The 23,831-nt window shown below is 39.2% G+C and overlaps 7 protein-coding genes and 1 non-coding gene across 8 annotated transcripts; 6 read left to right on the top strand and 2 right to left on the bottom strand.

The window, feature by feature from the left end:
• Positions 1-1,619: 1,619 nt before the first annotated feature.
• On the top strand, positions 1,620-4,284 carry LOC108841998 (uncharacterized). Its single transcript, XM_018614791.2, has 4 exons — positions 1,620-1,951; positions 2,411-2,640; positions 2,714-2,812; positions 3,300-4,284. The coding sequence occupies exons 1-4, from the start codon at positions 1,947-1,949 to the stop codon at positions 4,025-4,027; spliced, it is 1,062 nt and encodes a 353-aa protein (XP_018470293.1). The 5' UTR covers positions 1,620-1,946; the 3' UTR covers positions 4,028-4,284.
• Positions 4,285-4,620: 336 nt separating this feature from the next.
• LOC108843726 (uncharacterized) lies at positions 4,621-6,868 on the top strand. Its single transcript, XM_056997385.1, has 5 exons — positions 4,621-5,241; positions 5,316-5,578; positions 5,733-5,850; positions 5,950-6,158; positions 6,237-6,868. The coding sequence occupies exons 1-5, from the start codon at positions 4,855-4,857 to the stop codon at positions 6,673-6,675; spliced, it is 1,416 nt and encodes a 471-aa protein (XP_056853365.1). The 5' UTR covers positions 4,621-4,854; the 3' UTR covers positions 6,676-6,868.
• Positions 6,869-7,373: 505 nt separating this feature from the next.
• Positions 7,374-7,476, bottom strand: LOC130502636 (U6 spliceosomal RNA). The gene has a single exon (XR_008940359.1). It is a non-coding gene; the product is annotated as a U6 spliceosomal RNA (small nuclear RNA).
• Positions 7,477-9,692: 2,216 nt separating this feature from the next.
• LOC108842307 (WEB family protein At4g27595, chloroplastic) lies at positions 9,693-14,654 on the top strand. Its single transcript, XM_018615174.2, is given in 4 exon segments — positions 9,693-9,992; positions 10,613-10,883; positions 10,980-11,382; positions 11,385-14,654. Coding segments are annotated over 4 exon segments (3,840 nt in total). The 5' UTR covers positions 9,693-9,975; the 3' UTR covers positions 14,534-14,654.
• A 410-nt stretch (positions 14,655-15,064) lies between these two features.
• On the bottom strand, positions 15,065-16,014 carry LOC108840524 (uncharacterized). The gene is made up of 2 exons (XM_018613350.2): positions 15,740-16,014; positions 15,065-15,639 (listed from the first exon to the last, which is right to left on the bottom strand). Exons 1-2 carry the CDS (start codon positions 15,861-15,863, stop codon positions 15,293-15,295), a joined length of 471 nt encoding a protein of 156 aa, XP_018468852.1. The 5' UTR covers positions 15,864-16,014; the 3' UTR covers positions 15,065-15,292.
• A 1,249-nt stretch (positions 16,015-17,263) lies between these two features.
• LOC108815994 (uncharacterized) lies at positions 17,264-20,127 on the top strand. Its single transcript, XM_056997386.1, has 9 exons — positions 17,264-17,532; positions 17,646-17,889; positions 17,969-18,118; positions 18,495-18,552; positions 18,633-18,725; positions 18,923-19,021; positions 19,210-19,301; positions 19,499-19,558; positions 19,645-20,127. The coding sequence occupies exons 1-9, from the start codon at positions 17,390-17,392 to the stop codon at positions 19,912-19,914; spliced, it is 1,209 nt and encodes a 402-aa protein (XP_056853366.1). The 5' UTR covers positions 17,264-17,389; the 3' UTR covers positions 19,915-20,127.
• Positions 20,128-20,258: 131 nt separating this feature from the next.
• Positions 20,259-21,117, top strand: LOC108816002 (uncharacterized). The gene is made up of 2 exons (XM_018588560.2): positions 20,259-20,671; positions 20,797-21,117. Exons 1-2 carry the CDS (start codon positions 20,558-20,560, stop codon positions 20,986-20,988), a joined length of 306 nt encoding a protein of 101 aa, XP_018444062.2. The 5' UTR covers positions 20,259-20,557; the 3' UTR covers positions 20,989-21,117.
• Positions 21,118-21,919: 802 nt separating this feature from the next.
• LOC130502634 (PRA1 family protein H) lies at positions 21,920-23,534 on the top strand. The gene is made up of 4 exons (XM_056997383.1): positions 21,920-22,452; positions 22,573-22,709; positions 23,067-23,138; positions 23,238-23,534. The coding sequence occupies exons 1-4, from the start codon at positions 21,989-21,991 to the stop codon at positions 23,300-23,302; spliced, it is 738 nt and encodes a 245-aa protein (XP_056853363.1). The 5' UTR covers positions 21,920-21,988; the 3' UTR covers positions 23,303-23,534.
• Positions 23,535-23,831: the final 297 nt, after the last annotated feature.

Here is a 23,831-nt window from a genome sequence, read left to right on the forward strand (position 1 = left end):
CCCGCTCCCCGTACCCGTCCCGCTCCCGCTCTCGCTCCCTGTCCCCGTCCCGCTCCCCGTCCCCGTCCCGCTCCCCGCTCTCGCTCCCCGTCCCCGTCCTGCTCCCCGCTCCCGCTCCCGCTCCCGCTCCCGCTCCCGTTACCTGTCCCCTCCCGCTACCCTGTCCCCCTCCCGCTCCCCCCTCCCCCTCCCCTCCCCTCCCGCTCCGCTCCCGCTCCGCCGCCCCGTCCCCGTCCCCCCGTCCCGCTCCTTGTCCCCGTCCCGCTCTCCGTCCCGCTCCCCAACCCCGTCCCGCTCCACGTCCCCGTCCCGCTCCCCGCTCTCTCTCTCTCTCTCTCTCTCTCTCTCTCTCTCTCTCTCTCTCTCTCTCTCTCTCTCTCTCTCTCTCTCCCTCTCTCCCTCTCTCCCTCTCCCCGCTCTCGCGCTCTCGCGCCCCCGCTCTCCCTCTCTCTCTCCTCTCTCTCTCTCTCTCTCTCTCTCTTCTCTCTCTCTCTCTCTCTCTCTCTCTCTCTCGCTCTTCTCTCTCGCTCTCTCTCTCTCTCTCTCTCTCTCTCTCTTCTCTCTCTCTCCCTCTCCCTCTCCCGCTCCCGCTCTCTCTCCCTCGCTTCCGCTCCCGCTCTCCATCCCCTCCCCCTCTCCCCTCCCCCTCCCCCTCCCCTCTCCCCTCTCCCCCTCCCCTCTCCCCCTCCCCCTCCCGCTCCCCCTCCCCGCTCCCCTCCTCCCGCTCCCGTCCCCGTCCCCCTCCCGCTCCCCGTCCCTCCCCGTCCGTCCCGCTCCCGCTCCCCCTCCCCCCCTCCTCCCCCTCCCCCCCCCCTCCCCTCCCCTCCCCCTCCCCCTCCCGCTCCCGCTCCCGCTCCCGCTCCCGCTCCCCCTCCCCCTCCCGCTCCCGCTCCCCTCCCGCTCCCGCTCCCGCTCCCGCTCCCTCTCCCTCTCCCCGCTCTCGCTCCCCGCTCTCGCTCCCCCGCTCTCACTCCCCGTCCCCGCTCCCCCTCTCTTTTGTATTCTCAGGTTTTAATAATTAGTTTAGAAAAAAAATTAAACTACTATTTTCTTTCATAATTCTGTTTTTCATGATTTAATAAAAAAAGAAAACTTAGAATTTATTAAAAAGGAAAATTATTTTCATATAGCTTGTACAATTTTATTTTTTATTATTTAAAAATGGAAGCATACTATTAAATAATTATTAGTATAATTATTTTTTGTTAATAATATTTTGCATAAAACTTAAAAAGGAAAAATACTATTAAATAACTATTATAATTATATTTGTTCATAATTTTTTTTTAAAAGAAAAATTATTTTCGAATAACTTTTACAATTTTCTATTTCTTGGACATAAAAAAGAAAAAATCATACTTAAATAACTATTTGCACGAAATTGTTTTTTGTTTACAATATTTTGTTTAAACTTAAAAAAGGAAAAATACTATTTAATTAACTATTTATATAAAAATTATTATTAAAAACATGTCACAATCTTAAAGTTATAATTGCCATGTGTCGCGATCGTGTTAATTAGTAACTTTGAAGAACCAAGCTTTATATAATAAGATTATATATATTTAAATACAATAATTAATTTAAACACATAGAGAAACAACATGTCAAAGTAATTAGCGTGACTGAGCGAGCGTCATCCATGGGACGTGGTGTACGCGTGCGGTGATTTTAGCTTTTATTTTTATTTTGATAAAATAAAACGATAGACAGTGAAGGAGCCAAGGAGTGGGAGGCGCTGTTTGTTCAACCTCTCTCTCTCTCTCTCTCTGCTTATTTTCTGGGTTTAATAGTAATCATCATCGGTAACTCAGGTTGTTCCCGGAATCTTATATCCTCCAAGATTATTTCTCCGATAGATAATAATAGAGACTGCAACGACGAGGAGAGAAGAGCGAACATTGGAAGTCAAACCCGGAGATTATGGAGCTTCTCCGTTTTTTCTTATGAGGTTGCGATTATCCTCCTCTCGAGTTTTATTTCTTCCTTTTCCCTCGGATTTATGGTTTATTCTTCCTGCCCTGCCTTCGTTTCTCTCTCTCGTTCTGATTGCGATGTTTATTGTTTGTTCTAGGGTTTAGTGATTACCAGTTAATAGCCTCTTATCAAATCATATTAATGCTTTAGTTTAGCTTCATGTTCAAGTCAACAAGTATCTTCTGCTTTTGTATATTTGCCGTTTCGGGGATAAAGGAAGAGACTTTTTTTTTTCCCCATCATAGCGGCAACATATTGATTACTCTTCCTGGACTGGCCCTTTCGCTTTTTGGTTCCTTTGGTCTCTGTGTATTAAAGCATTCTTGTGGCTTTTAAAACTGTTTGTCAACTGTAGATTGAGGATTCTTGTCTCTCTCTTTTTTTCTCTGTTGATGATACTCTTACTCTCTCTTCTTGCATCTCCTCTATGTAGGTTATGTTTTGATGATAGAGACGTGTTTACAATGAGTACACCAAGAAACGTCACTTCCAAGCATCATCGACCTGAGAAAGTTTTTGGCCAGGGAGGGGGGCCCAGTTGGATCCTAATCGCAGGTGGAGCCTTGTTGAGCACTTTGTCTATTCGTTTTGGCTACAAGCTTAAGCAGTCGCTTCATTTCAAACCTCCTCCTCACCAATCTAATGCCTCTGTTGGATTAAAAGGTTACTTGCTTGCTTTATATCACTCTCTGTTTGCTACTTCTTTACGTCTCTTAATGGAAAGCTTGTTGTGCAGCCAATGGAACATCTGAGAGGCAAACATGTTGTTGTTTGCACTCCAACACGTCTTCCTCTGCACACAATAAGGAGTATTCCTGTTTCCGCTCCATTCCAGGTTCGTCTTCTTCTTTTTTTTTACAGATGAATTTTCTTATACATCTTCGTGTGAGAGCCACTAGAAAGAATACTATATGCTACTCTGTATTGGCTTTGCATCATCTCTTAATGGTGTTTCCTTTCATCAACACGTTAAGTGAAAAACGATGTGTGAGTCAGATATAGTAAAATCTCTTTGGAAGAATGTGTAAATGATTCTACAGAGATCTAGCGTCTATGATAAAATGATGCCTTTGTAGGCTGATTAGAGGACATATACCTGATGTTCATATATGAGGAGGTTGGAAACTAGGTATTCCAGTTTGAAGTTGCTTAGAATTTAGCAATAAGATTTGTCAACCGTATGATTCTTAGTTCCAATGAGGGCTGTGTCTAGTTACTGAATGCTAGCTGCAGTTACAAATTCTCTGAATCCATTTCCTCTATCCATGTAGTCGAGAGCAGTCAGATCTTATCGGACTTTGCTTTTTCTTTTCTTTTTATAGGAACTGAGAATGTGGAGGGGAACGAGGAGACAAACGAGCAAATGGTATCTACATCTGACACTTCACTGCCTCTTGTGACGGTTCCTGCTCCATCATACAGCAAAGAGAATGGTGTCATGTGGACTTCTTCTCCCGATCGCCTGGAACTGCCACCGAGACCATACAATCACCACCATTCGACCTGCTCGGACTCCCCTTGCGTGTCTGAAACCAGCTCAGACATCTTCAGCAAACGAGAAGTAATACAGAAACTAAGGCAACAGCTGAAGAGGCGCGACGACATGATACTGGAAATGCAGGAGCAGATTCTAGAGCTGCAAAACTCGTACAACGCACAGATGTCACACTCTAGCCACCTCCAGGCACAGCTAGACTCGATGAACAGAGATCTGTTCGAATCAGAAAGGGAAGTTGAGAGACTGAGAAAAGCGATCGCTGATCACAGCTTGGGATGCGCAGGCAGCAATGGCAAGACATCTCCTGTAGCACCTTGGAGTGGGCATGTGAACGGGTTTATGGACAGCGAGAACAATTATGAGTCACCGGAAAAGTTATCAAGGGAGGGAGAAAGAATAGAGATGTTGAGAAAGGAAGTGAGTGAGCTTAAAGAAGTTATTGATGGGAAAGATTATCTACTAAAAAGCTACAAAGAGCAGAAGATGGAGCTTCAGCAGAAGGTGAAAGAGTTGCAGCAGAGATTGGACTCACAGCTCCCAAACATATTGTAGGTCAGGAGTTAGGACATTGTGCATACTTGCTTCTCTTCTTTATTAGTTTTAGTATTTCCGGTTCCTTCGAGAAAATGAATCAATGTCCCAAGAGATCTTTTGGAGTAGCTCACTCTAAGAGAGAATTCTTTTTCAGCTTTTGTTTTTGAAATGTCTTGATTTTGTTTATTTGTGACCTTCTTTTGATGTTTTGATGTAAAGGAAAGTTAGTTGTTGAAGATTTTGCGGCGGGAATGAATAGTTTGCTGCTTCTTTTTTTCCTTTGTGTAAAATCTCTATAAATGGTAACTAACCGGATAAGATAAGGAGACAAACAAATGAGTGGTACAAAATATATTGTGAATTAGAAAGAACAAACTTTTGGAAGGATTAGCAAATTGTTCAAGTGTCAAATGGTAAACAATATGCATATGGAGTCATCAAGTTTGAAGAAACAAATAAGATTTAACAAGTAGGCATATCGTTTTAGTAGTGGGATAAAAAAGAAAAAAAAAAGAATAGTCAGGATGCTGAATCTGAATGTTTGGTTTGAATAGTCAAAATCAGACATAATAAAAATAGAGTACTTATTCTTAACACGATTGCTAATCAATCCTTAATCTTAAAAAAAACAGAAGCGTAAAAAGCTCATTTTATCCTCTCAAGCCGTCTCCGCTGAGGTTGCAGAGAGAGAGAGAAACCATACTTTCTGGTGTTCCTTCCTTCCTCTTGGGTTTTTGGAGGGAGATGTGAGCTTCTTCTTCTTCTTCTTCTTCTTCTTCTTCGTCCGCTCCCCAAGAAGACGAAAGAGAAAACCTTTTTTACTCTCTCTCTATAAATATATATAGATGATGGCACTTTCTCTCCTATCTCCAAATCATTCCCCTGCCTCTCTTTCTCCCTTCACTCTCTCCTCCTCCTTTCCCGCTCCTAAAAATGCCTCCTTTCTCTCCTCTCTCTGCTCTTTATATCATCCCAAAGGAACCCTCGGAAGCAGCAGAACCGCGACCTCGTTTTTCGGCGGCTCGGCCAACTTAAGAATCGATTCCATGGCGGAAAAGAGGCAAGCAGGTCTCATCATGGTTTCTAGAAACGGAGGTTTGGATGATTTGGATGAAGGTGAAATCGAGAGAATCGGTGGTCAAGACGAAGATGATGATGAGGAAGAAGAAGGACATCCTCATTCACCTTCTTCCCCTGATAGATGGGATGTTTTGGGCCTCGGCCAAGCCATGGTGAGTGTGTCTCTTTTGCCTGCCTAGCTGTATGAATGATTGATATAATGCATATTTGATCATGTCTTTTTTAGGTAGATTTCTCTGGGGTTGTGGATGATGGGTTCCTAAAGAAACTAGGCTTAGAAAAGGGAACGAGGAAGCTGATCAATCACGAGGAGAGGGGTAAAGTCTTACAGGCAATGGATGGTTGCAGCTATAAGGCCGCTGCTGGTGGTTCTTTGTCCAACACTCTTGTCGCTCTCGCTAGACTAGGCTGTCCTTCCATCACTGACCGCCCTTTGAATGTCGCTATGGCTGGCAGTATCGCTGGTGATCCTCTCGGTAGCTTTTACAGGTAGGTACACCAACTTTAAATTATGTCTTTATCATTAGATTAACTAGACTATCGTTTCTTGATCTAAAGGGTTTAGTTTCTATGATTCTTCTCTTTTATTTTACATGGTTTTTGGTTTGATTTACTCTCACAAGGGTGTGGGTGTGTTCTGTAGGACTAAACTACGTAGAGCTAATGTAAATTTTCTATCTGATCCAATCATGGATGGAACAACCGGAACAGTGATAGTTCTCACCACTCCTGATGCTCAACGTACTATGCTTGCCTATCAGGTATTAACCATTTCTCTGGATAACAGCAATTTGTTATTGCAACACGTTGTGTACTTACTAAATAACAAACCCCAAATTTTGATGTAATTAATTTTTCAGGGAACATCTTCAGTCGTTAATTATGATTCTTGCTTGGCTAGTTTGATATCCAAGACAAACGTCTTTGTTGTGGAAGGCTATCTGTTTGAGCTTCCTGATACTATAAGAACCATAACAAAGGCATGCGAAGAAGCCCACAGAAATGGAGCACTTGTTGCTGTCACTGCATCAGATGTCTCTTGCATAGAGAGGCATTACGATGATTTCTGGTGAGCAATGCATTCTCGTGTCTATTTGCTCTTGTAGCTAGAATCTAAAATTGGTGTAACTTGTATGGTTTGATTCAGGGACATAGTAGGCAACTATGCGGATATTATATTTGCAAACAGCGATGAAGCAAGAGCGTTCTGTCACTTCTCAGCAGACGAAAGCCCAATCTCAGCGACAAGGTACTTGAGCCACTTTGTCCCGTTTGTTTCGGTGACAGACGGAATCAACGGGTCATACATTGGAGTCAAAGGAGAGGCCATATACATTCCTCCATCCCCGTGCGTGCCGGTCGACACGTGCGGTGCTGGAGATGCGTACGCTTCGGGGATATTGTACGGTATCTTGAGAGGTGTCACCGACTTGAAAGGAATGGGAGACTTGGCTGCTACGATTGCAGCCACTGTGGTGGGTCAGCAAGGAACCAGGCTCAGGGTTCAAGACGCGGTTAGGCTGGCTCGGTCGCATGAGTTCCTTCTCAACAGTTCTGGTGTTCGAACTGATGTTGGGTCTTCTTGATCCAAAATCATCTCTCTCTCTCTCTCTCTAAGCTTTTGAATGATTCTTTGTTTCTTATGTAGTAGCGACTTGTAAGCATCTCTTCTTCATTTAGTGGATACATTTGGAATATTTGTTGTATGTAACATTTTTTTTTTGTCTGTAACATTTTTTGTATATATGCCCTCGTCTAAATACGCAAGTGTTTCCAACTTTTTGGATTGAAGACTGATTTGGACTTGTTAGTATTCAACTATATCCATCCTGAAATCAAATTAGTTTTAATTTTGGGCAAAAAAAAATTTATGTTTCTTCTTCGATTAATTACAACTTCTCCGGTTACATTGGAATGGAGCTGTAACGAAGGTCTTGAAACCGTTCCATATTGCATTGGAAAAAAAGGACATCTCTGTCAACGTCATAAGCTTAGACACTGGAAAATGCTGAAAGCTCTGTATCATTTCCAATACACACAGCTTCCCGGTTAGCTTTCAGAGCTAAAATGCCTTTGATTCAGAATCTGACGGCTTATTTAAACCGATAAACTACTAACCGGATGATTTTAATTCATACATTTACGCCGGAATTTCTACATAAACAGAGGCTTAGAGCATCGGATCTCCAGCAACGTACTGATTAGACTGCTTCATGGCAAAAAAAAAAAAAATCGAAGAACCCAAACCCAGATGAAGAAATCGATTTGAAATTTTCAAAAAAAAAAAAATTTGGACCATTTCTCGATTTGTGCGTGTCATCCTTGCGCAGGGGCCATGCTAATCTTCTCTGTATTATTCCAATTTTATCGGATGTCCCCGAAGGGACAATCACCTAAGTCACTCCATAGCTATATAAACGCAGCTTCTTTTCTTTAGCTTTGCGATGTGGGAGGAATGGTATATTACTTCAGTAGAAATGGGCCTCTCTTTCTTTCTGATCCGTTAGGCCCATCTTACGACAAGAATCTTAATGGACTTTAAACTTGGCAACAAAAGTTATACTCCCTCTGTTTCATATTAAGTGTCGTTTTAGAGAATTTTTTTCGTTGCAAAATAAGTGTCGTTTTAGAGTTTCAATGCAAAATTTATTAACTTTATTCTCCCTTCTATTTTTCTATTGGTTGAATTGTATCGGTAATGATATTTTTATATTGAAAATATGTAAATTAAATGCTTTCTTAATCCGTGTGCACAAGTCTAAAATGACACTTATAATGAAACAGAGGGAGTACTGTATACTTGAAGTTTCATGATTTATTATCAGTTTCATGATTCGTCTGATTAAAAGGATCAAATTCCAAAAATGGTAATAATAAATGCTTCATGAACTCGAAACTATCCAACATTTTATGTTCCCATCAAACGATCAACAGCTGAACAAACAATTTGATTATATGGGAAAGGGAAAGCTCATCTAAGAGACGATAAAGTAAACGAATAAAAGTCTTTTACGAACCGCAATTTTGACGTGTGTTCTAAGTTTACAAATCAGAATGATTAAGGATAAATGTTGATATGGACTTCGATTTATTTTGATCGTGTTACTCACTTCATGCGTAATTGTATTATTTTCTTAATTTTTTTCATCTTTCAGTCACATGACATGATTAACTTTACGAAAAGGTATAAAGATTAGGTGCAAACAGAATCAGCACACCCCATGATGACAGGATATTGATGTTAAACTATACTACTGTTATTAGTATTATTATTTTTGAACGCTTTAAACACGAATTTTATGATTATTTATCTTTTTTTAACTAAAGTTAACAGCTTTTAGTGTTCAAGCATAGTGTGTTTTGATATGCAAAGAAGAATTTTTCATTTACACATATGTCGACATAACAAATTGAACCAATGATCTTCTAAGCTTGACATCTATCTGTCTTATTAAAACAGAAACATTATGTTGGCCCTAACATTTATTTTGTAAAATTAAATACACATTTATACTTTATAGTTAAACATACATTAAATCACTAATGTTTCTTTCTTTATACTACTATCCATATTTCCAAACAATATACTTATTTCTTTATACTACTATCAATGTTTCCAAACAATATATTTTTTATACTACTATCAATGTTTCCAATAATACAATAATTAATCTTAGTTATTTGATATCTATTATTTTCTCTTTAAAATTTTGTAGAAACGTCATAATTTCATAAATTGCAAAATAGTGAACTTTAAAATTTCGATTATAAGATTACAAATTATGAAACTATTACAATTTAAATCCAATTAGATTACATATCGGTCATCCATCAGTTCAATCGTTTAGTCTCGGGTTTTAGTGATTTTTTAATATGAATATTTTAAAAACATAAATTGAATTGTCAGATCTCCGGATTAACCGGTATAATCACAATCGGGTTGAATTTAAAAATACTGATTTAAATACAAAAATATTTTAAATACACACTCTTTAAAAATTACCAAAATATTTGTTAAATTATTAGTAAAATTTTTCATCGTAAAATATTTCGCGCTTCAAAAGCGCGGGTCAAAATCTAGTTGTTTACAAAACCAAAATTGTTTTATTCTAATTGCTTTCAAATCCATATATTTGTTTCCTGAACAAAATAATCAACATGTAGAACTAGATGCATATAATACTCTTTTAACATTTCACACATACACACACAAAATTACAAGGAGCAAAAAGAATCTGAATTGATATATTGTCATGAGTTGTATGAATGAATTATTGTAAGAAAAATAAACAAATCATTGAAAGGCACATGCAGTCCACATGATGACACTTCAAAATGGATCTCAAGATTCGTAAATCAGATCGCTGGAGTTTTGAGATTTTTCCTCTCTGAGGCACATTACGAGCAACGACCATTCATATATTATCAGGTCCACCACACACATCACTTTATCGTTATTATTATTTCGTTCCCTTTAATACAGGCAATGCAATAACTTTAAGAACTTTAAAACCATGGTCATTTCCGTAATTTCCCACCTATTTCTTTAATTTTGTTAATTGAAAAAATTAAACCGGGAAAGAGAAAGAAAAAGACGAGAGAGAGAGGGCGACCACTCTGAGAACACCCATTAACCCCACTTACCAAATACTTCTCCTACTACTACTCTCTCTCTCTTTTGTTCTTTTTGCTAAAAAAAGTTGAAGACTTTCTGGAGAAGCAATCAGACCCAGAGTGAAGAAGAGACCATAACCGATCTGGGGTTTCTGTTTACTAGCAATGCCGGAGATCTAGCAGCCTGAGATATTTCAGCACTTTCCTATTTTTCTTTTCTTCTGTTCTGAGTTTCCAAATCTATCGTCTCCTTGTGATCTTCTTCAGCAACAATGGCGTCCAGAACCAAGTACTGATTCTTTTTTTTTCACTCTCTTTTCGTGTTTTTTTTTGTGTACTTTCTAGAACCAAACTAATTGAACTTGGATGATAATTGGATCTGAGATGCTGTCTTCTGTTTTCTTTGTCGGAATTCTAGTTCTGTTTTTTATTTTTATTTAAATTTGGGATTCTGTGTGGGTCACATTCTCTGCTGGGCAGCTTCTTCTGGAAATATACAGTGATCTGTTTTCTTTTTGTTGCATTCAATTTTATCTGAACTTCATTTTCCATAAATCTGGTTTGGATCTTTCATAAGTTGGAGTCACTTGTAGACTTAAACTTTAATTTTAAAGTCTTAATCTTTCGTTTGTTAATTCTGCAATATTGTTCTGTCACTTTGTCAGATCATTCAATGTACTGTGCAAAAAAATGTGCTTTTGGATATAACTGAAGTCCCTATGTACATTTAGATGCTTATGATTCTTAGATCTATGGATCCTGTTTCTAGCAATGCAAACCATTAAAGTGGTCTTTAGATTTTTTATTGCTAAGATTCACAGAAAGATGGAGATAATGGTCTGTTTGTTTCATTATTGCTCATTATTAATGTGACTGTGACATTGTACTTATAACTTTCTGATAATGCAGAACTGGTTTAATGGAGACTCCTAGAAGCAAACCATCACCACCGCCACCAAGAGTGATCAAATCAACAGGAGGAACTAAATCAGATGGAAGTTCACCATCTTCATTGCACAGCACTCGTCTCTCACTAGACCGTTCCCCACAATCTGTTAACTCTAAGCCTACTCCTGATCGTCGGACTGCAAGAGTTCCTACTCCTCCTGAGGCACCACAATCTGTTAACTCCAAACCTACTCCTGATCGTAGGACTGCAAGGGTTCCTACTCCTCCTGAGGCAAGTCAAACCAAACTCCATCTATCTTAACAACTTGAAGCTTCTCTGTGGATAGATTAATATTTATTGATCATCATTTTTTTTTTGGCATTTCAGAAATCGCAATCAAGGTTAGGGAAGGGACTTGAGCTACAGGCTCAGCTGAATCAGATCCAAGAGGATTTGAGAAAAGCTAATGAGCAAGTATCAGTGCTCAAGAAAGATAAAGCTAAAGCACTTGATGATCTCAAAGACTTTGAGAAACTCAACAAAGAAGCTAATGAGAAGCTCAAGGAGGCATTGGCAGCGCAGCAGCGTGCAGAGGAGAGCTCCGAGATTGAGAAGTTTCGAGCGGTTGAGTTAGAACAGGCGGGGATTGAAGCTGTTCACAAAAAGGAAGCCTCGTGGAAGAAAGAGATTGAGTCTATAAGAAGCCAGCATGCTTTGGACATCTCAGCGCTTCTCTCCACCACTGAAGAGCTCCAAAGGATTCAGCAAGAGTTGGCTATGACTGCTGATGCTAAAACAAGGCGCTAAGTCATGCCGAGGAAGCAACGAAGATAGCTGAAATGCAGGCTGAGAAGGCTGAGATTCTTTCGTCTGAGTTAAGCAAGTTGAAGGCATTGCTTGGTTCAGAGGAAGCAAAGAAAGGCAATGAAGGAGATGAAGTTGTGTCTAGACTGAAAACCGAGATTGAGATGTTGAGAGGGAAGCTTGAGGGTGTCAGCATGCTCGAGAATAGGCTGAAGGATCAAGAAGAGTCCATCGAACAGCTCCATGTGGATCTGGAAGCTGCTAAAATGGTTGAATCCTGTGCTAATAGCTTAGCAGCTGAGTTGAAGATGGAGGTTGATAAGCTTGAGAAGCAAGTTGAAGAATCAAATAAGTTGAAGGAATCTTCTTCTGAATCTTTAGAGTCAGCTATGAAGCAGCTGGGTGAACACAGGCATGCGCTTCATGAGGCAGGGTTGGATAATGCTGCATTAAAAGAAAAGATTGAGTCGTTGGTGAAGACGGTTGCAAGGCAGGAGAAAGATTTTGAGGAATCCCAAGGCCAGGTTTGCGTTTTAAAGGAAGAAACTTCGAAGCTTGAAAAGCTTGTTGAGTCAATCAAAGCTAGTCTTACAACCGCCCAAGAGGAGAAGGTTAGAGCTTCCGAGAATGAGAAGACTGCAACATTACATGCTGAGAACCTATTGAATGAAAAGACGGAACTAGAGAAAGAGTTGGAGAACTGTAAGAAGGAAGAAGAGAAAAGCAAGAAAGCTATGGAGAGCTTAACTTTGGATCTGCAGGAAGTATCTGTGGAAGCAAAGGAAGCTAAGGAGAAGCTCTTGACATGCCAAGCAGAGGTTGAAGATTGCGGAAACCAGATTGAAAGTTTGAAGCTGGCTGCTAAAGAGACAAATGAGAAGTATGAAAAGGTTATTGAAGATGCAAGAAAGGAAATTGATAGCTTGAAAAGAAGTTTGGAAAACACTCAGAATGAGATTGTCAATTCCAAGACTGAGTGGGAACAGAGAGAACTTCAGTTGATGGCTTGTGTGAAGAAATCAGAAGATGAAAAGATCTCTGCGGAGGGAGAACTTAGCAAGGTGGAGAACTTGCTTAACCTTAAAGGAATTGAGGCGCAAGAAGCAAAAGAAGAAGAAGCCAATACCAAAAAGAATCTGAAGGAGCTTGAGAGGGAGCTTAAGGATCTGCAGGAAAGAGTTGAAGAAGGTAAAGCTGAAAGCATGAAACTTAAAGAAAACTTGTTGGAGAAAGACAAGGAGCTAAAGAACGCTGCTGAAGAGAAGGAAAAGCTCAGGGAAAGAGAGGTTTCATCTCTTGCAAAGATAGATGAGCTGTCAAAGGTGAATGAAACCTTGGTGGATACAGAAACAAAACTGCAGGGCATTGTTCAAGAAGCGGAGGAGCTCAGAGTGAAGGAGATTGATTATCTCAAGAAAATCGAAGAGTTGTCAGCAGCCAATGTAAGCTTGGTTGAGAAAGAAACCAAACTGTTGGTCATTGTTCAAGAAGCTGAGGAGCTTAGAACAAGGGAGGTTGCTTGTCTGAAGAAGATAGAAGAGCTGTCAGCAGTTAATGAGAAATTGGCTGATAAAGAAACGAAGTTGGAGAGCACCATTGAAGAAGTTAAGGTGCTCAAAGAAATGGAGGCTGAATATATCAGGAAGATGGAAGAGTTGTCATTGTCCAATGAGAGATTAGCTGAGGAAGAAGCCAAACTGATATCCGCCGTTAAGGCAAATGAGGAGTTAAGAGAAAGGGAGACTTCTTATCATAAGAAGATTGAAGAGTTGTCAAAGTTAACTGAAACCGTTGCTGATAGAGAAACCAAACTCCAGAGTTCTACTCAAGAAATTGAAGAGCTTAGAGAAAGAGAGGCTGCCTATCTCAAGAAGATTGAAGAGTTAGCGATGCTGCAAGAAAGTATTGTCGATAAAGAAAATGAGCTTGATGGTATGGTCCTTGAGATTGAGGACCTTAAAGCCAAGGACTCGCTATCTCAAACGAAGATTGAAGAGCTGTCAAATCTAAATAAAAGCTTGCTCGGTAAAGAGAGTGAGTTACAGGACGCTGTCTGCGAAAATGAGAAGCTCAAGTCTGAAGCGGCTTCATCGCTTAAGACAATAGAGGAGTTGTCTGAACTTAAACAAAACTTGGTTGAGAAAGAAAACGAGCTGAAGAATGCAACTGTCGAGAATGAGAAGCTCAAGGCGGAGGTAGACTCATCGGTTCAGAAGATTGAAGAGTTGATGAACCTTAAACAGAGTTTACTCGATAAAGAGAAGGAGTTGGAGGGTGTTTTACATGAAAATGAGGAGCTTAAGGCCAAAGAGGAATCATCGTTGAAGAAGATTGACGAGTTGGTACTTCTCAAGCAGAGTTGGGTTGAAAAGGAAAGCGAGTTTCAGAGAATTAATCAAGAAAATCAAGAGCTTAAGGTGCAAGAAGCTGCAGCGGCAAAGAAGATAGAAGAGTTGTCAAAGATGAAAGAGTGTCTACTTGACAAAGAAACCGAGTTGCAGGCCGTAGTTCATGATAGCGTTGAGCTCAAGTCCAGAGAGGCTTCCGCGCTTAAGAAGATTGAAGAGTTGACAAGGCTGCTAGAAGAAGTTTCTTCCAGAAAAGAGAAACCAGATGAAAATGGTCATCACTTAATCTCCAAAGCTGTAGAACCTTCAGAGGAAAATGGTTCCAAGTGCACAGAAGAAGAGACTACTGGAACCGAACCTTCTCACCACATAACCGGAGAACAAAAGGTACAAGAAAGTCCAGTGGAAGCCATTGGTCAACAACATCTGAAAGATGACTCACCTATGCATTGGTCAGCTCAGAACGTAGAAGGAGTAGGAAAAGGAGACAAAGATAAAGACTCCATGGAAGTGGGGTTCAAGACGTGGGAAGGCTACCATATAGAGAAGAGAGAAGCTTCTTCAGGGAGAGAGTCAGAGCACGAGTTTGCTGAAGAGGAAGATGAATCGAAAGCAGAAGGTAGTGAAAACTTTGATCAGTTAAGCAATGGCTTGTCTTCTGCAGACCACGCTGAAGATGCTGGAAGCCTACTCCCAAAGGAACAACAGCAGAAAAAGAAGAAGCCTTTGCTCCGGAAGTTTGGAAACTTACTGAAAAAGAAGAGCACAAGCAGCAGCAGCCATAAGTAGATGAATCTTTGATGATACTACTGTACCATTTCTATTGCTACTGAATATTATTTCTTGGTTGATTTGTCTTAAATCTTTTAAGCGTATAGCTCCAAATTCAATTTAAGGTGTTTAATCTCTCTGTCTACTTTCTCATTATCTCGTTAGATTCTCTTATCTGTTTTTTTTCTTTTCAAATTGAGATATAACTGACTGAAACTCATATCTAAAAACAAAAGGCAGCCATATTGTTTAAGCCTAGAAGACACTTACACAGAAACAACAACTTGCAGAGAGAAGACAGAGAGAGTCAGACAGCGAAAAGATGAAGCAATTTGGTTGAAGAGTGTGGATGCATTCCTCGAGCAGTTGTATAGTTCTCAATTAGAGTAAGATGTCCATATTCAACTCCTCAATAGCTTAATATTATATTGTTCGATTTGTACTTAAACCCTCAAAAATTTGTTACTTGGTTGATAACTCCTCAAAATGTCTCATAATAAGTGGAATGTGGGACTTGGATTCCCTATTTAGTCTAAATGATCACTGAAAGAGTATCTTATCAACTAGGACTGTTTATTTATAGTATCTAAGGAAAGAAACATGTCCAAAAAACATAGATTTTGAACATATAATAGACGAACAAAGCCATGACCATTGAACTACCATCAAATATTGGTTGCTGACGAGTGTTCTCAACTACAATATTTGATATTTATACACCGAGAGATACCTGACTTCTTGTACCATTATTAGGTTCATATAAGAAGAAAACGTGATTCAGAAGGAAATGGATCTAGAGAAGACCTTCTTCACAGCTCTCCATGTGAAGGAAGATGTTCTAATGAGTGACAGAGGAGGTCTCTTAAACCTCGGAGACGACGGAGAATACGTGTAAAACGCCGATGATTTAACTGAATCAGACGAAGTTTTAACGCTGTCTTCTTTCTGGACGATGGAATCATCCACACTCTCTTGATCCACATTCTCTTGATCATTCTCCTCAGCATTCCAAAACCGAGCATCTTTACGCTTCTTTTTCACCATTGCTAACACATCAAGCTTGTTGCAAATCCCCCAAACAGTCACCTTCTGTTTGTAGTAGTCTATTTTCACTGAATATATTCCTGTTTATAAGTTCTAAACCAATTATAAACTTCTCTTTATTTGAAAATATGCGTCTACTAGCATGGAGTTCAAAACATTAAATAACTATTGATTAGTTACCTTTGAGATGAGAAAGAGCCTTCTTGATTTTCTTCTCACAACCGTAAGAGTACAAAGGCACCATCATTTCTACATACTGTGCTTCCACCTTGTTGTATGCTGGCACGATTTGAAGATCAGCCATTGTAGTCTGATAGCTTTCCAACTTCTAACTCGAAATATGCACACTTAGCTATTTATATAGGGAAAAAGAGATACACATACATAAGTAGATGTATATACATTGACGACAGTAACTGGGGTTAGATGCAGAGGAGCAGAAGAGATCATGAGGTGCATGTTGTTGATGTCGTCATGTTGTAAGCTCTTTAAGATCTAATGACTTGGATTTAGTGTAAAGTGTGTCACCACTTTTTTTTCTTTGTCAATAAGCTTTCACCAAAAAGACCTTTCTTTGGACTTTGGATCCCATGTTATATGTTCTTCTTTTTCTTTATCCTCTCGTAGAGAAAACTTTAGACTTAGATCTTTTGAAACCTGACCAATATAAAATCAATTATTTATTTTTACTTTTGTTTTCTAATTGTATAGATTACTTTGTTTATCTACTAACTTAACATGGATAATACATATGTTTATTATATCAAGTTTCAGTGTATACAAGTATAATAACTAAGACATCAAGAAAGACGAAGAATATGTTTATCAGTCTATCAAATTTATTTATTGACGTCGGCATCTAAAGTCGGACGGCGCCAATCTTGATGAATCAGACATAAGACTCACCATGTGAAATCCATTATAACCTTCACTTTCCATGCATTCTAAATTTAAATGTGCTTTACAATACAGATATAGTTTAAGTCGACGATGATATAATTCATATAAAGATATGAATAAACGTTTTACATAATCAAAGAACATTTATTGAGAACTTATAGTATTCAATCTACATATGTACTAAGGTTTAATCGCTTTTCTCTTATAGTTTATTACTTTCATTAATTAGTTCGATGGTTCTTAAAATTTTGTATCTCCACACCACATTGCTAGGATAACTCAGAGAAAAGGACATTAACAACAAAAGAAAAAGCAACCGAGCCGGCCCTAAGGTAAACATATGTTATCTTGACAACCTAGCTAGGGGAAGCAATGTAATTTGGTACTGTCTACAAAATACACAAAAATAAGACAAATAATGTAGAATATTAGATTTATTAGTAGATAGATAAAAGCAATGAAAAGATTGACACTTAAGTATCTATGCATTTTTCAAAGTAAAAAACAAAGAAAAACAAAAGGACGGAAGATATAGTGTAGAATATAGACGTATTAGTAGATAAAATGAAACTTAACAAGCATGAGAACAACTATTCTTCACAATCAGACCATCACACATACACAGTGCACATAAGACAGAACCAAGGAAGTTTATACACAGATGGATTTAGCAGCTAATATAACCTTATGAGTGGGCTGGTTCTGAGCCCAATAGTAATAGCTACTAAACAAAGCCCATACACGTTTCCTCCTCTCCACCACGAAAATAACGTGACGAGGCCGTCTTGGTTCGAAGACCAGTCTTTTTTTTTTTTTTTTTTGAACACCATTCGAAGACCAGTCTATAGACGGCATAAGAGGGTTTTGTATCGTATCAGAGGGGGTTTTTGCTTTCTTCATTTTCTGATTGATATCCGCGTAGGTCTCACGATGAACCACCTCGTCCGTAAAACTTCCCTCGGTCACACCGCCGCGAGGTCCATCGGATACCTCCGGCAATCTTCCGCCTCCTCTCCATCTCCGATTTACTCCACCGTCCGCCGGTTCACCTCTGCCGGCTATCCATCCAACAGGTTTTCTTTCAGCTTAGGATAGCGTTTTTTTTTTTGGAAAATTCCAACTGATTTTGAGGCATTTTTGGTTTCCAAAATTAAAAATTATCGGCTGTGATGTGATGATGTGGCAGCTTTCAGTTAACTCCACCGGTGAACTGGGGAGTACGGATAGTACCGGAGAAGAAGGCCTTTGTGATTGAGCGATTCGGGAAATTCGCCAAGACATTACCGTCCGGGATTCACTTCCTGATTCCGTTTGTTGATCGAATCGCTTATGTTCATTCCCTCAAGGAAGAAGCGATCCCCATTCCTAATCAGACTGCCATTACTAAAGACAACGTCAGCATACACATCGATGGCGTTCTCTATGTCAAGGTCACATCTTCTACCCACTTCATTTACTTTGTTTTTTTTTTTTAGTTTTGGTTTATATATTTTTTTTTGTTTGTTGCAGATAGTGGATCCTAAGTTAGCTTCTTATGGCGTTGAGAGTCCTATCTACGCTGTTGTTCAGCTGGCTCAGACCACCATGCGTAGTGAGCTTGGTAAGATCACCCTTGATAAGACCTTTGAGGAACGAGATACTCTCAACGAGAAGATTGTGGTTCGTTCCTTCTCTGCTTCCTTTTACTCTTTCTACTTTAGTTCCATTGCATTTTAAGAATTTTAAAATCTCTCATAGTGGAGTCACGTTAGCTTTGATTCTTTTTTTTTTTATTCTCTATAGAACTTTGCAGCCTTGGGATGTTTAGTTGTAACATATAAAGTCACCTTTGGCAATGTTTTTTTTTTTGGTTTCTACTTGAGTTAGATAGAATAACTTTGGATTCAAAGCTAAAGACTTTATCTCGTGCTGTAATATCCCAAGCTGTGTTGCCTCTCTTTTCCAAATAACTAGGAGAGCTTAGAGGAAATATACACATTGAAGAAGAAAACATGTGATGGATTTCTTTTTTTGTGACGGATTTACATTCTTGCAGGAAGCCATCAATGTTGCTGCAAGAGACTGGGGTCTTCAGTGTCTTCGTTACGAGATAAGTGAGTTGTTCTGTGTTTTTTCTTTGTCGGTTATTAGCTACGTATTTTTTTCTGCTTATTTCTAATTCGTGCATCTCCAGGGGATATTATGCCCCCTCATGGAGTGAGGGTTGCTATGGAGATGCAAGCTGAAGCTGAACGTAAAAAGAGAGCCCAGATTCTTGAGTCTGAAGGTAATATGCTTTGACTCGTCCTTCACAAGTCATATTCGGAGATTTAACAGTGATTGCTACAGCTTATAATGCCTTTAATATTCTTGGCTAAAAGCTACTTGCTATTTTTTTTTTTAATTTAGGTTTTCCATTTTGCATTTGAAAAACAAGAAGCCTGCTTAACATTTTTTAATCCTTTGCTTCACTATATATAACAGGAGAAAGGCAAGCTCATATCAATATTGCTGATGGTAAGAAAAGTTCTGTAATCTTGGCATCTGAAGCTGCAAAGATGGACCAAGTGAATCGAGCACAGGGTTAGTATACTTCAAATTAACATCTGGTGTCCATTGTTAGTTAGGTTCATTAGAAGAACTTTTAGTTCCATTTTCTTATTATTTCATTATATACTGATGACTACTTGGTGCCAGAGGAACTATTTTCTCCACTGCTCATGCTTACTATTTTTTTTTCTCTTATATTATCCTTTGTTAATGTTCTTCAGGTGAGGCTGAAGCAATACTGGCTAGAGCACAAGCAACTGCTAGAGGCCTTGCCATGTTATCTCAGTCTCTCAAAGAAACTGGGGGAGTAGAGGTGAGTTTTAACCAACCTAGCTTGGTTACTTAATTCTTCATAGTATTTTTTTTTAATTCACTCTAAGACAAAGGTTTCCGTGTCTTCTTGGACTTGCCAAATTGAGATGGTTTTATGTCATATATATTCATGGGTTTAGCCTTGTACTTTTAGCCGTCCAAATGTGATCTTATACCTTATCACTGTACAATTTTCAGGCTGCGAGTTTGAGAGTTGCAGAGCAATACATTCAAGCGTTCAGTAACATTGCCAAGGAGGTAAACAAATAGATCTCACATGTAATCTCGAGGCATTGCTTGGGCTTTAACTAATGTTGAGTTTTTTTCTTTTGGTGGGGTTGTAGGGTACGACAATGTTGCTACCAAGTACGGCTTCAAATCCTGCTAGCATGATTGCTCAAGCTTTAACAATGTACAAAAGCCTTGTGAACCAAGGTCCAAAGAGCGATGATCAAGAAACATCAGCAGTGGAAGGTGACTGGGAAGACATAGGTGAGAAAGATATATCAGAAGGCTCTAAAAACCGATCAGGCTCGACATCATTCGAAACAGAGAAACCAGGTCACACCGGTGAACCGGTATTTTCTCTTCAGAGTCGCAACAAGGAGCCATAGTAGCCCAGCTAAACCAAGAATGAGATAATTGTATGTGCCTGAGAGAACAGAAAATCCATCTTTTCCAGTTTTCAAAAAAATGAGACTGTCTTCCCTGTTTGAGCGGTGGCATAAATATCATATGCCATTTGGCAAATAGAAAACATATCTGAACATCTATTCTCTGAAAGTGTTTTTCCCAAATGATTTGGTCTGAACATTTTCCCTACGAAAGTTTGGTTATCTGTGACTCATTATTTGTTCAAAAAAAAAAAAAAAAAAAATCTGTGACTCATTACTTTGTTAAGTTTGGAAATTTCCAGCGGGAAAAGAAACCGTTGTCCCTTAACCGAACATAGAAGAAAAGTGTAGAAAAATGGTTGTCCTTTGGGTAAATCGACCGTGACAGAGATTATGAAGATGTCATGACTGTCTTTACCTGAAATAGCTGAAAGTCCATATACGATCTCCTATATTTATCTCTTCAAAGGCCTCTCCTCCAATTATATAAAGCAAGAAATTAGTTTGGCATCTCTTATTGTTTCGAGTAGTTTCTCTTTTCTCCTCTCATCTAGTCATTTTTTTGTTTCTTTTTTTTTGCTCCAGAGCTCTTCCCATTGTAATTTGTTTCTTTTTTAAACTAATCCTTTAAATCAAATAAACCATGGGAGCCTGTGGGAGCAAACCTAAGGAATCTGACATCCTCGAAAGCCTTGTCCCCACCGACAATGCAGTTGTTGAGTCCAAGAATGAAACAGATACCACCACACTAGCTCAGGTTTTGTGAATTACATTTGATCGTTTCTTTCGATATAGTTTAAAAACTCCTTCCAGGCTTTCTTGCATAATCATAGCTTGACGAATCCCTACATATTTGTTGTTCCTGATATGTTTGATTCACAGGAGAAGAAAGAAGAGTCTAGTGATGAGGCAAAGGAGGAAAGTGAGACAAAAGAGGACTCCTCTGAGGCAGCCAAAGTTGAGCCAACTCCAGAAGCTGTGAAGGCAGATGAGAAAGCTCCTTCCGAGACTGAGCCACCAACACAGGAGACTGCACCTGCCAAAATCGATGAGGCGCCTCTTGTGATTCTTTGATTTTTTCATTTCCAAAGAAAAATACATGTGTTATCTGCAAGTGTTTATCACATTATAATTCGAATGTTCATCACTTTTATATTGTTAATGCACATGTACATTGTGTTGTGACCGCCTCTAGTAAATTCAATGAGAGTTCGATTATGAATATGATCCTTTCCACTACGGTTTCAATCAGATTATGTGGCCTCGAGACTTTAAACCTGTAGCCAAAGCACATTACTTGTTGTGACTTATAGCCAGGCCGGCCGGGCACATTACTAGTTTGCTTGAGAAGAATGTGTTTCTTGGTTTTATGGTTGACTATAAAATATACAATCAACAATTATAAAATTAATAAATAAAAAATTATATTATAGTAAATTTTACATATGAAAAATTATGTTACATATTTATTCATTATACTATTTCCATTTTGTTCTCGTATATAATCAATTAATTCATTTCGAAATGATTGATGAACTTTATTTTTTTGTAAATTACGAGTTATTTTTTATTTTGGCATCATTAACATTTTTTTGTAATAAATATTTAATGACTAAAACAATAAAATAAAAAAGTTAATAAAATTATTTAGAAAATATATAAATACAATGACTAAAAGTATGAAACTTTAAATATATAGTTTTGATAAGAAAATTTTATATTTGATATTTTATTACTCAAACTTTAAAATTTATAGTTTTAATATTATTTTTGGAGTGTTACAAAACCATGTAAATTCACTCTAATAGTTTATCACATGAAATACTTTTAAGTTTTAACTAATGAAATAAAAAGTTTAAAACAATATATGTACATGTCTTCAAAAACATGTATTTTAGAGAAGCAGATCATTTTTTGACATAAAACAAAACTTTAGGAGATAATTTTACAACATTTTGATCAAAGAGCACTATCTTAGCAATTCGAAAGAAGTTTTGGATTAAAATATGCAAAAGACAAAATAAAATGTTTTTGTGAACACCGAGGAGGGAGACGACGACGACGATAACAAACAATGGCCTTCTCTCCTAATCCTCTCTCTCTAAGCGTTCCCGATCCTGCTTTCGAGTCCTGGCTCCGTGACTCCGGCTACCTCGACCTCCTCGATCACCGCACCTCCGCCGCCGCAGCTGCAGCCGCCGCCCCCGCCTCCTCTTCCTCATCCTCCTCAGCTGCCGCCGCCGCGCCTTCTTCGGCCTCAGACGACGTCGTCTCCTCCATAACCGGCGGCTTCTTCGCCTCTCTCTTGTCCCGTCTCGTCACCGTCTCGTCTCTTCTGACCATCAACCCCTTCTCGAAGCTCTCCGCCGATGACTTCTCAGGCGACACGCCTCCGTGGACGACGGGCTTCTTCGGCGCGTGTGGCTCGTACTCGTTCCCGTCGTCTTCTCAGCAGGCGAGGATGAGGGTTCACGAGAATATCAAGAGGTTCGCTAGGAATTACGCTACGCTCTTCATCGTCTTCTTCGCTTGTGCATTGTATGTGGGTTCTCTCTCTCTCTCTCTCTGTTTTGTGTTGTAAAGTTGAGAACTTTATGGAGGTTGAAAGTGTTTGTTGTTTCTTTTGTCTCTCTCTCTCTCTTGTGTGGGTTTTTGTAGATATCAGATGCCACTTGCATTGGTGGGGTTGTTAGCAAGTTTAGCACTTTGGGAGCTCTTCAAGTACTGTAGTGACAGGTGGAAGTTTGATCGTCACCCTTCTGCTCGGAGACTCGTCATTGGTATTGGACAGTGCGGTGAGTTTTTAAGGATCGATTTTTGCTCTTGCTTTTGGTTTTGGTTTGCATTTGTTGTTCTGCAACTTATGTCTAATCACAGAATGCTGTGAACGTTTTGATATGAGCTCGTAGAGAGACTTTCTATGGGTTTTGGGATCTCTTTTTTGGGCTCAAATCATTACTTGTTTAGCTTAAATCACTAGAACATGATGTTACTGAGTTAGCGCAACGGTCTATGATGTTGGTTTGAATAGGACCATATAGCAAGAACGTTTTGGAATCTTGAAGAAACTGAAACTTTTGAGATGGATTATATATATATATATGTAGTAGAACGAGAGCCTAAACTCGTTTCTTTGCTTGTCCTGCTTGCAGCGACTGCGGTTCTTCTGACGTTTCTGAATGTACAAATGGCTCTTTTCTCTGCTCTTGCTGTCAGTTATTCAGGTAACTAACTAGCTAACAGATGGGTCAAAGTTCGATTTAGCTACTATTTATATGCCAGTCAGTTATGAACTCTGATGCTTTCTTTATGTCGCTTTGTAGTAATGCTATTACACGCCGGGTTCAGGAAGCTCACTCCCTCCAAGAAACCATCTCGAGGAAGATAAAAGACTGTATCAAGACAATAGTTTTGTATTTGGCAATGAGATTCTTTAGTATTTTTGGTAGCTCAAAACCGGCGAGATACAAACAAGAAACATAACAGCAGCAAAGCTAAGATGGTGGATTAAGCAAGTTCGAATGTTAGACATCACACAACTTGTAATAAGTAAAAGAGAGACTTTATGATTGGTGAGGATATATAGTTTACTTTAGTAAATGATATATTGTTTTAACCCATCACAAGTATGTCATAGCATCATCTACGTCTATATTGTCACTCATACTGATTTTGGCCATCCTCATTCACATACGTTCTCTACACTCGTTGGCTTGCATGCATTGATGGCTCATTTTAATCCATATTTGGGCTGTATTAGCCGCATGGCTCCATTGTCACATCTGGAGCCTTGTCATCTATAGTTGTCCTCATTTCCAATTGCTCTGGCTTCTCTCTTCTGTTGTTTCCCTGAAGAGTTTTGGAAGAATGTCATATATGACAGCCTCAATTAATCTGTGTAGACTTCTTTTAACTTC

This window comes from Raphanus sativus, unplaced genomic scaffold, assembly GCF_000801105.2.
Source record: "Raphanus sativus cultivar WK10039 unplaced genomic scaffold, ASM80110v3 Scaffold0616, whole genome shotgun sequence".
In the NCBI taxonomy this organism is placed as follows: domain Eukaryota; kingdom Viridiplantae; phylum Streptophyta; class Magnoliopsida; order Brassicales; family Brassicaceae; genus Raphanus; species Raphanus sativus.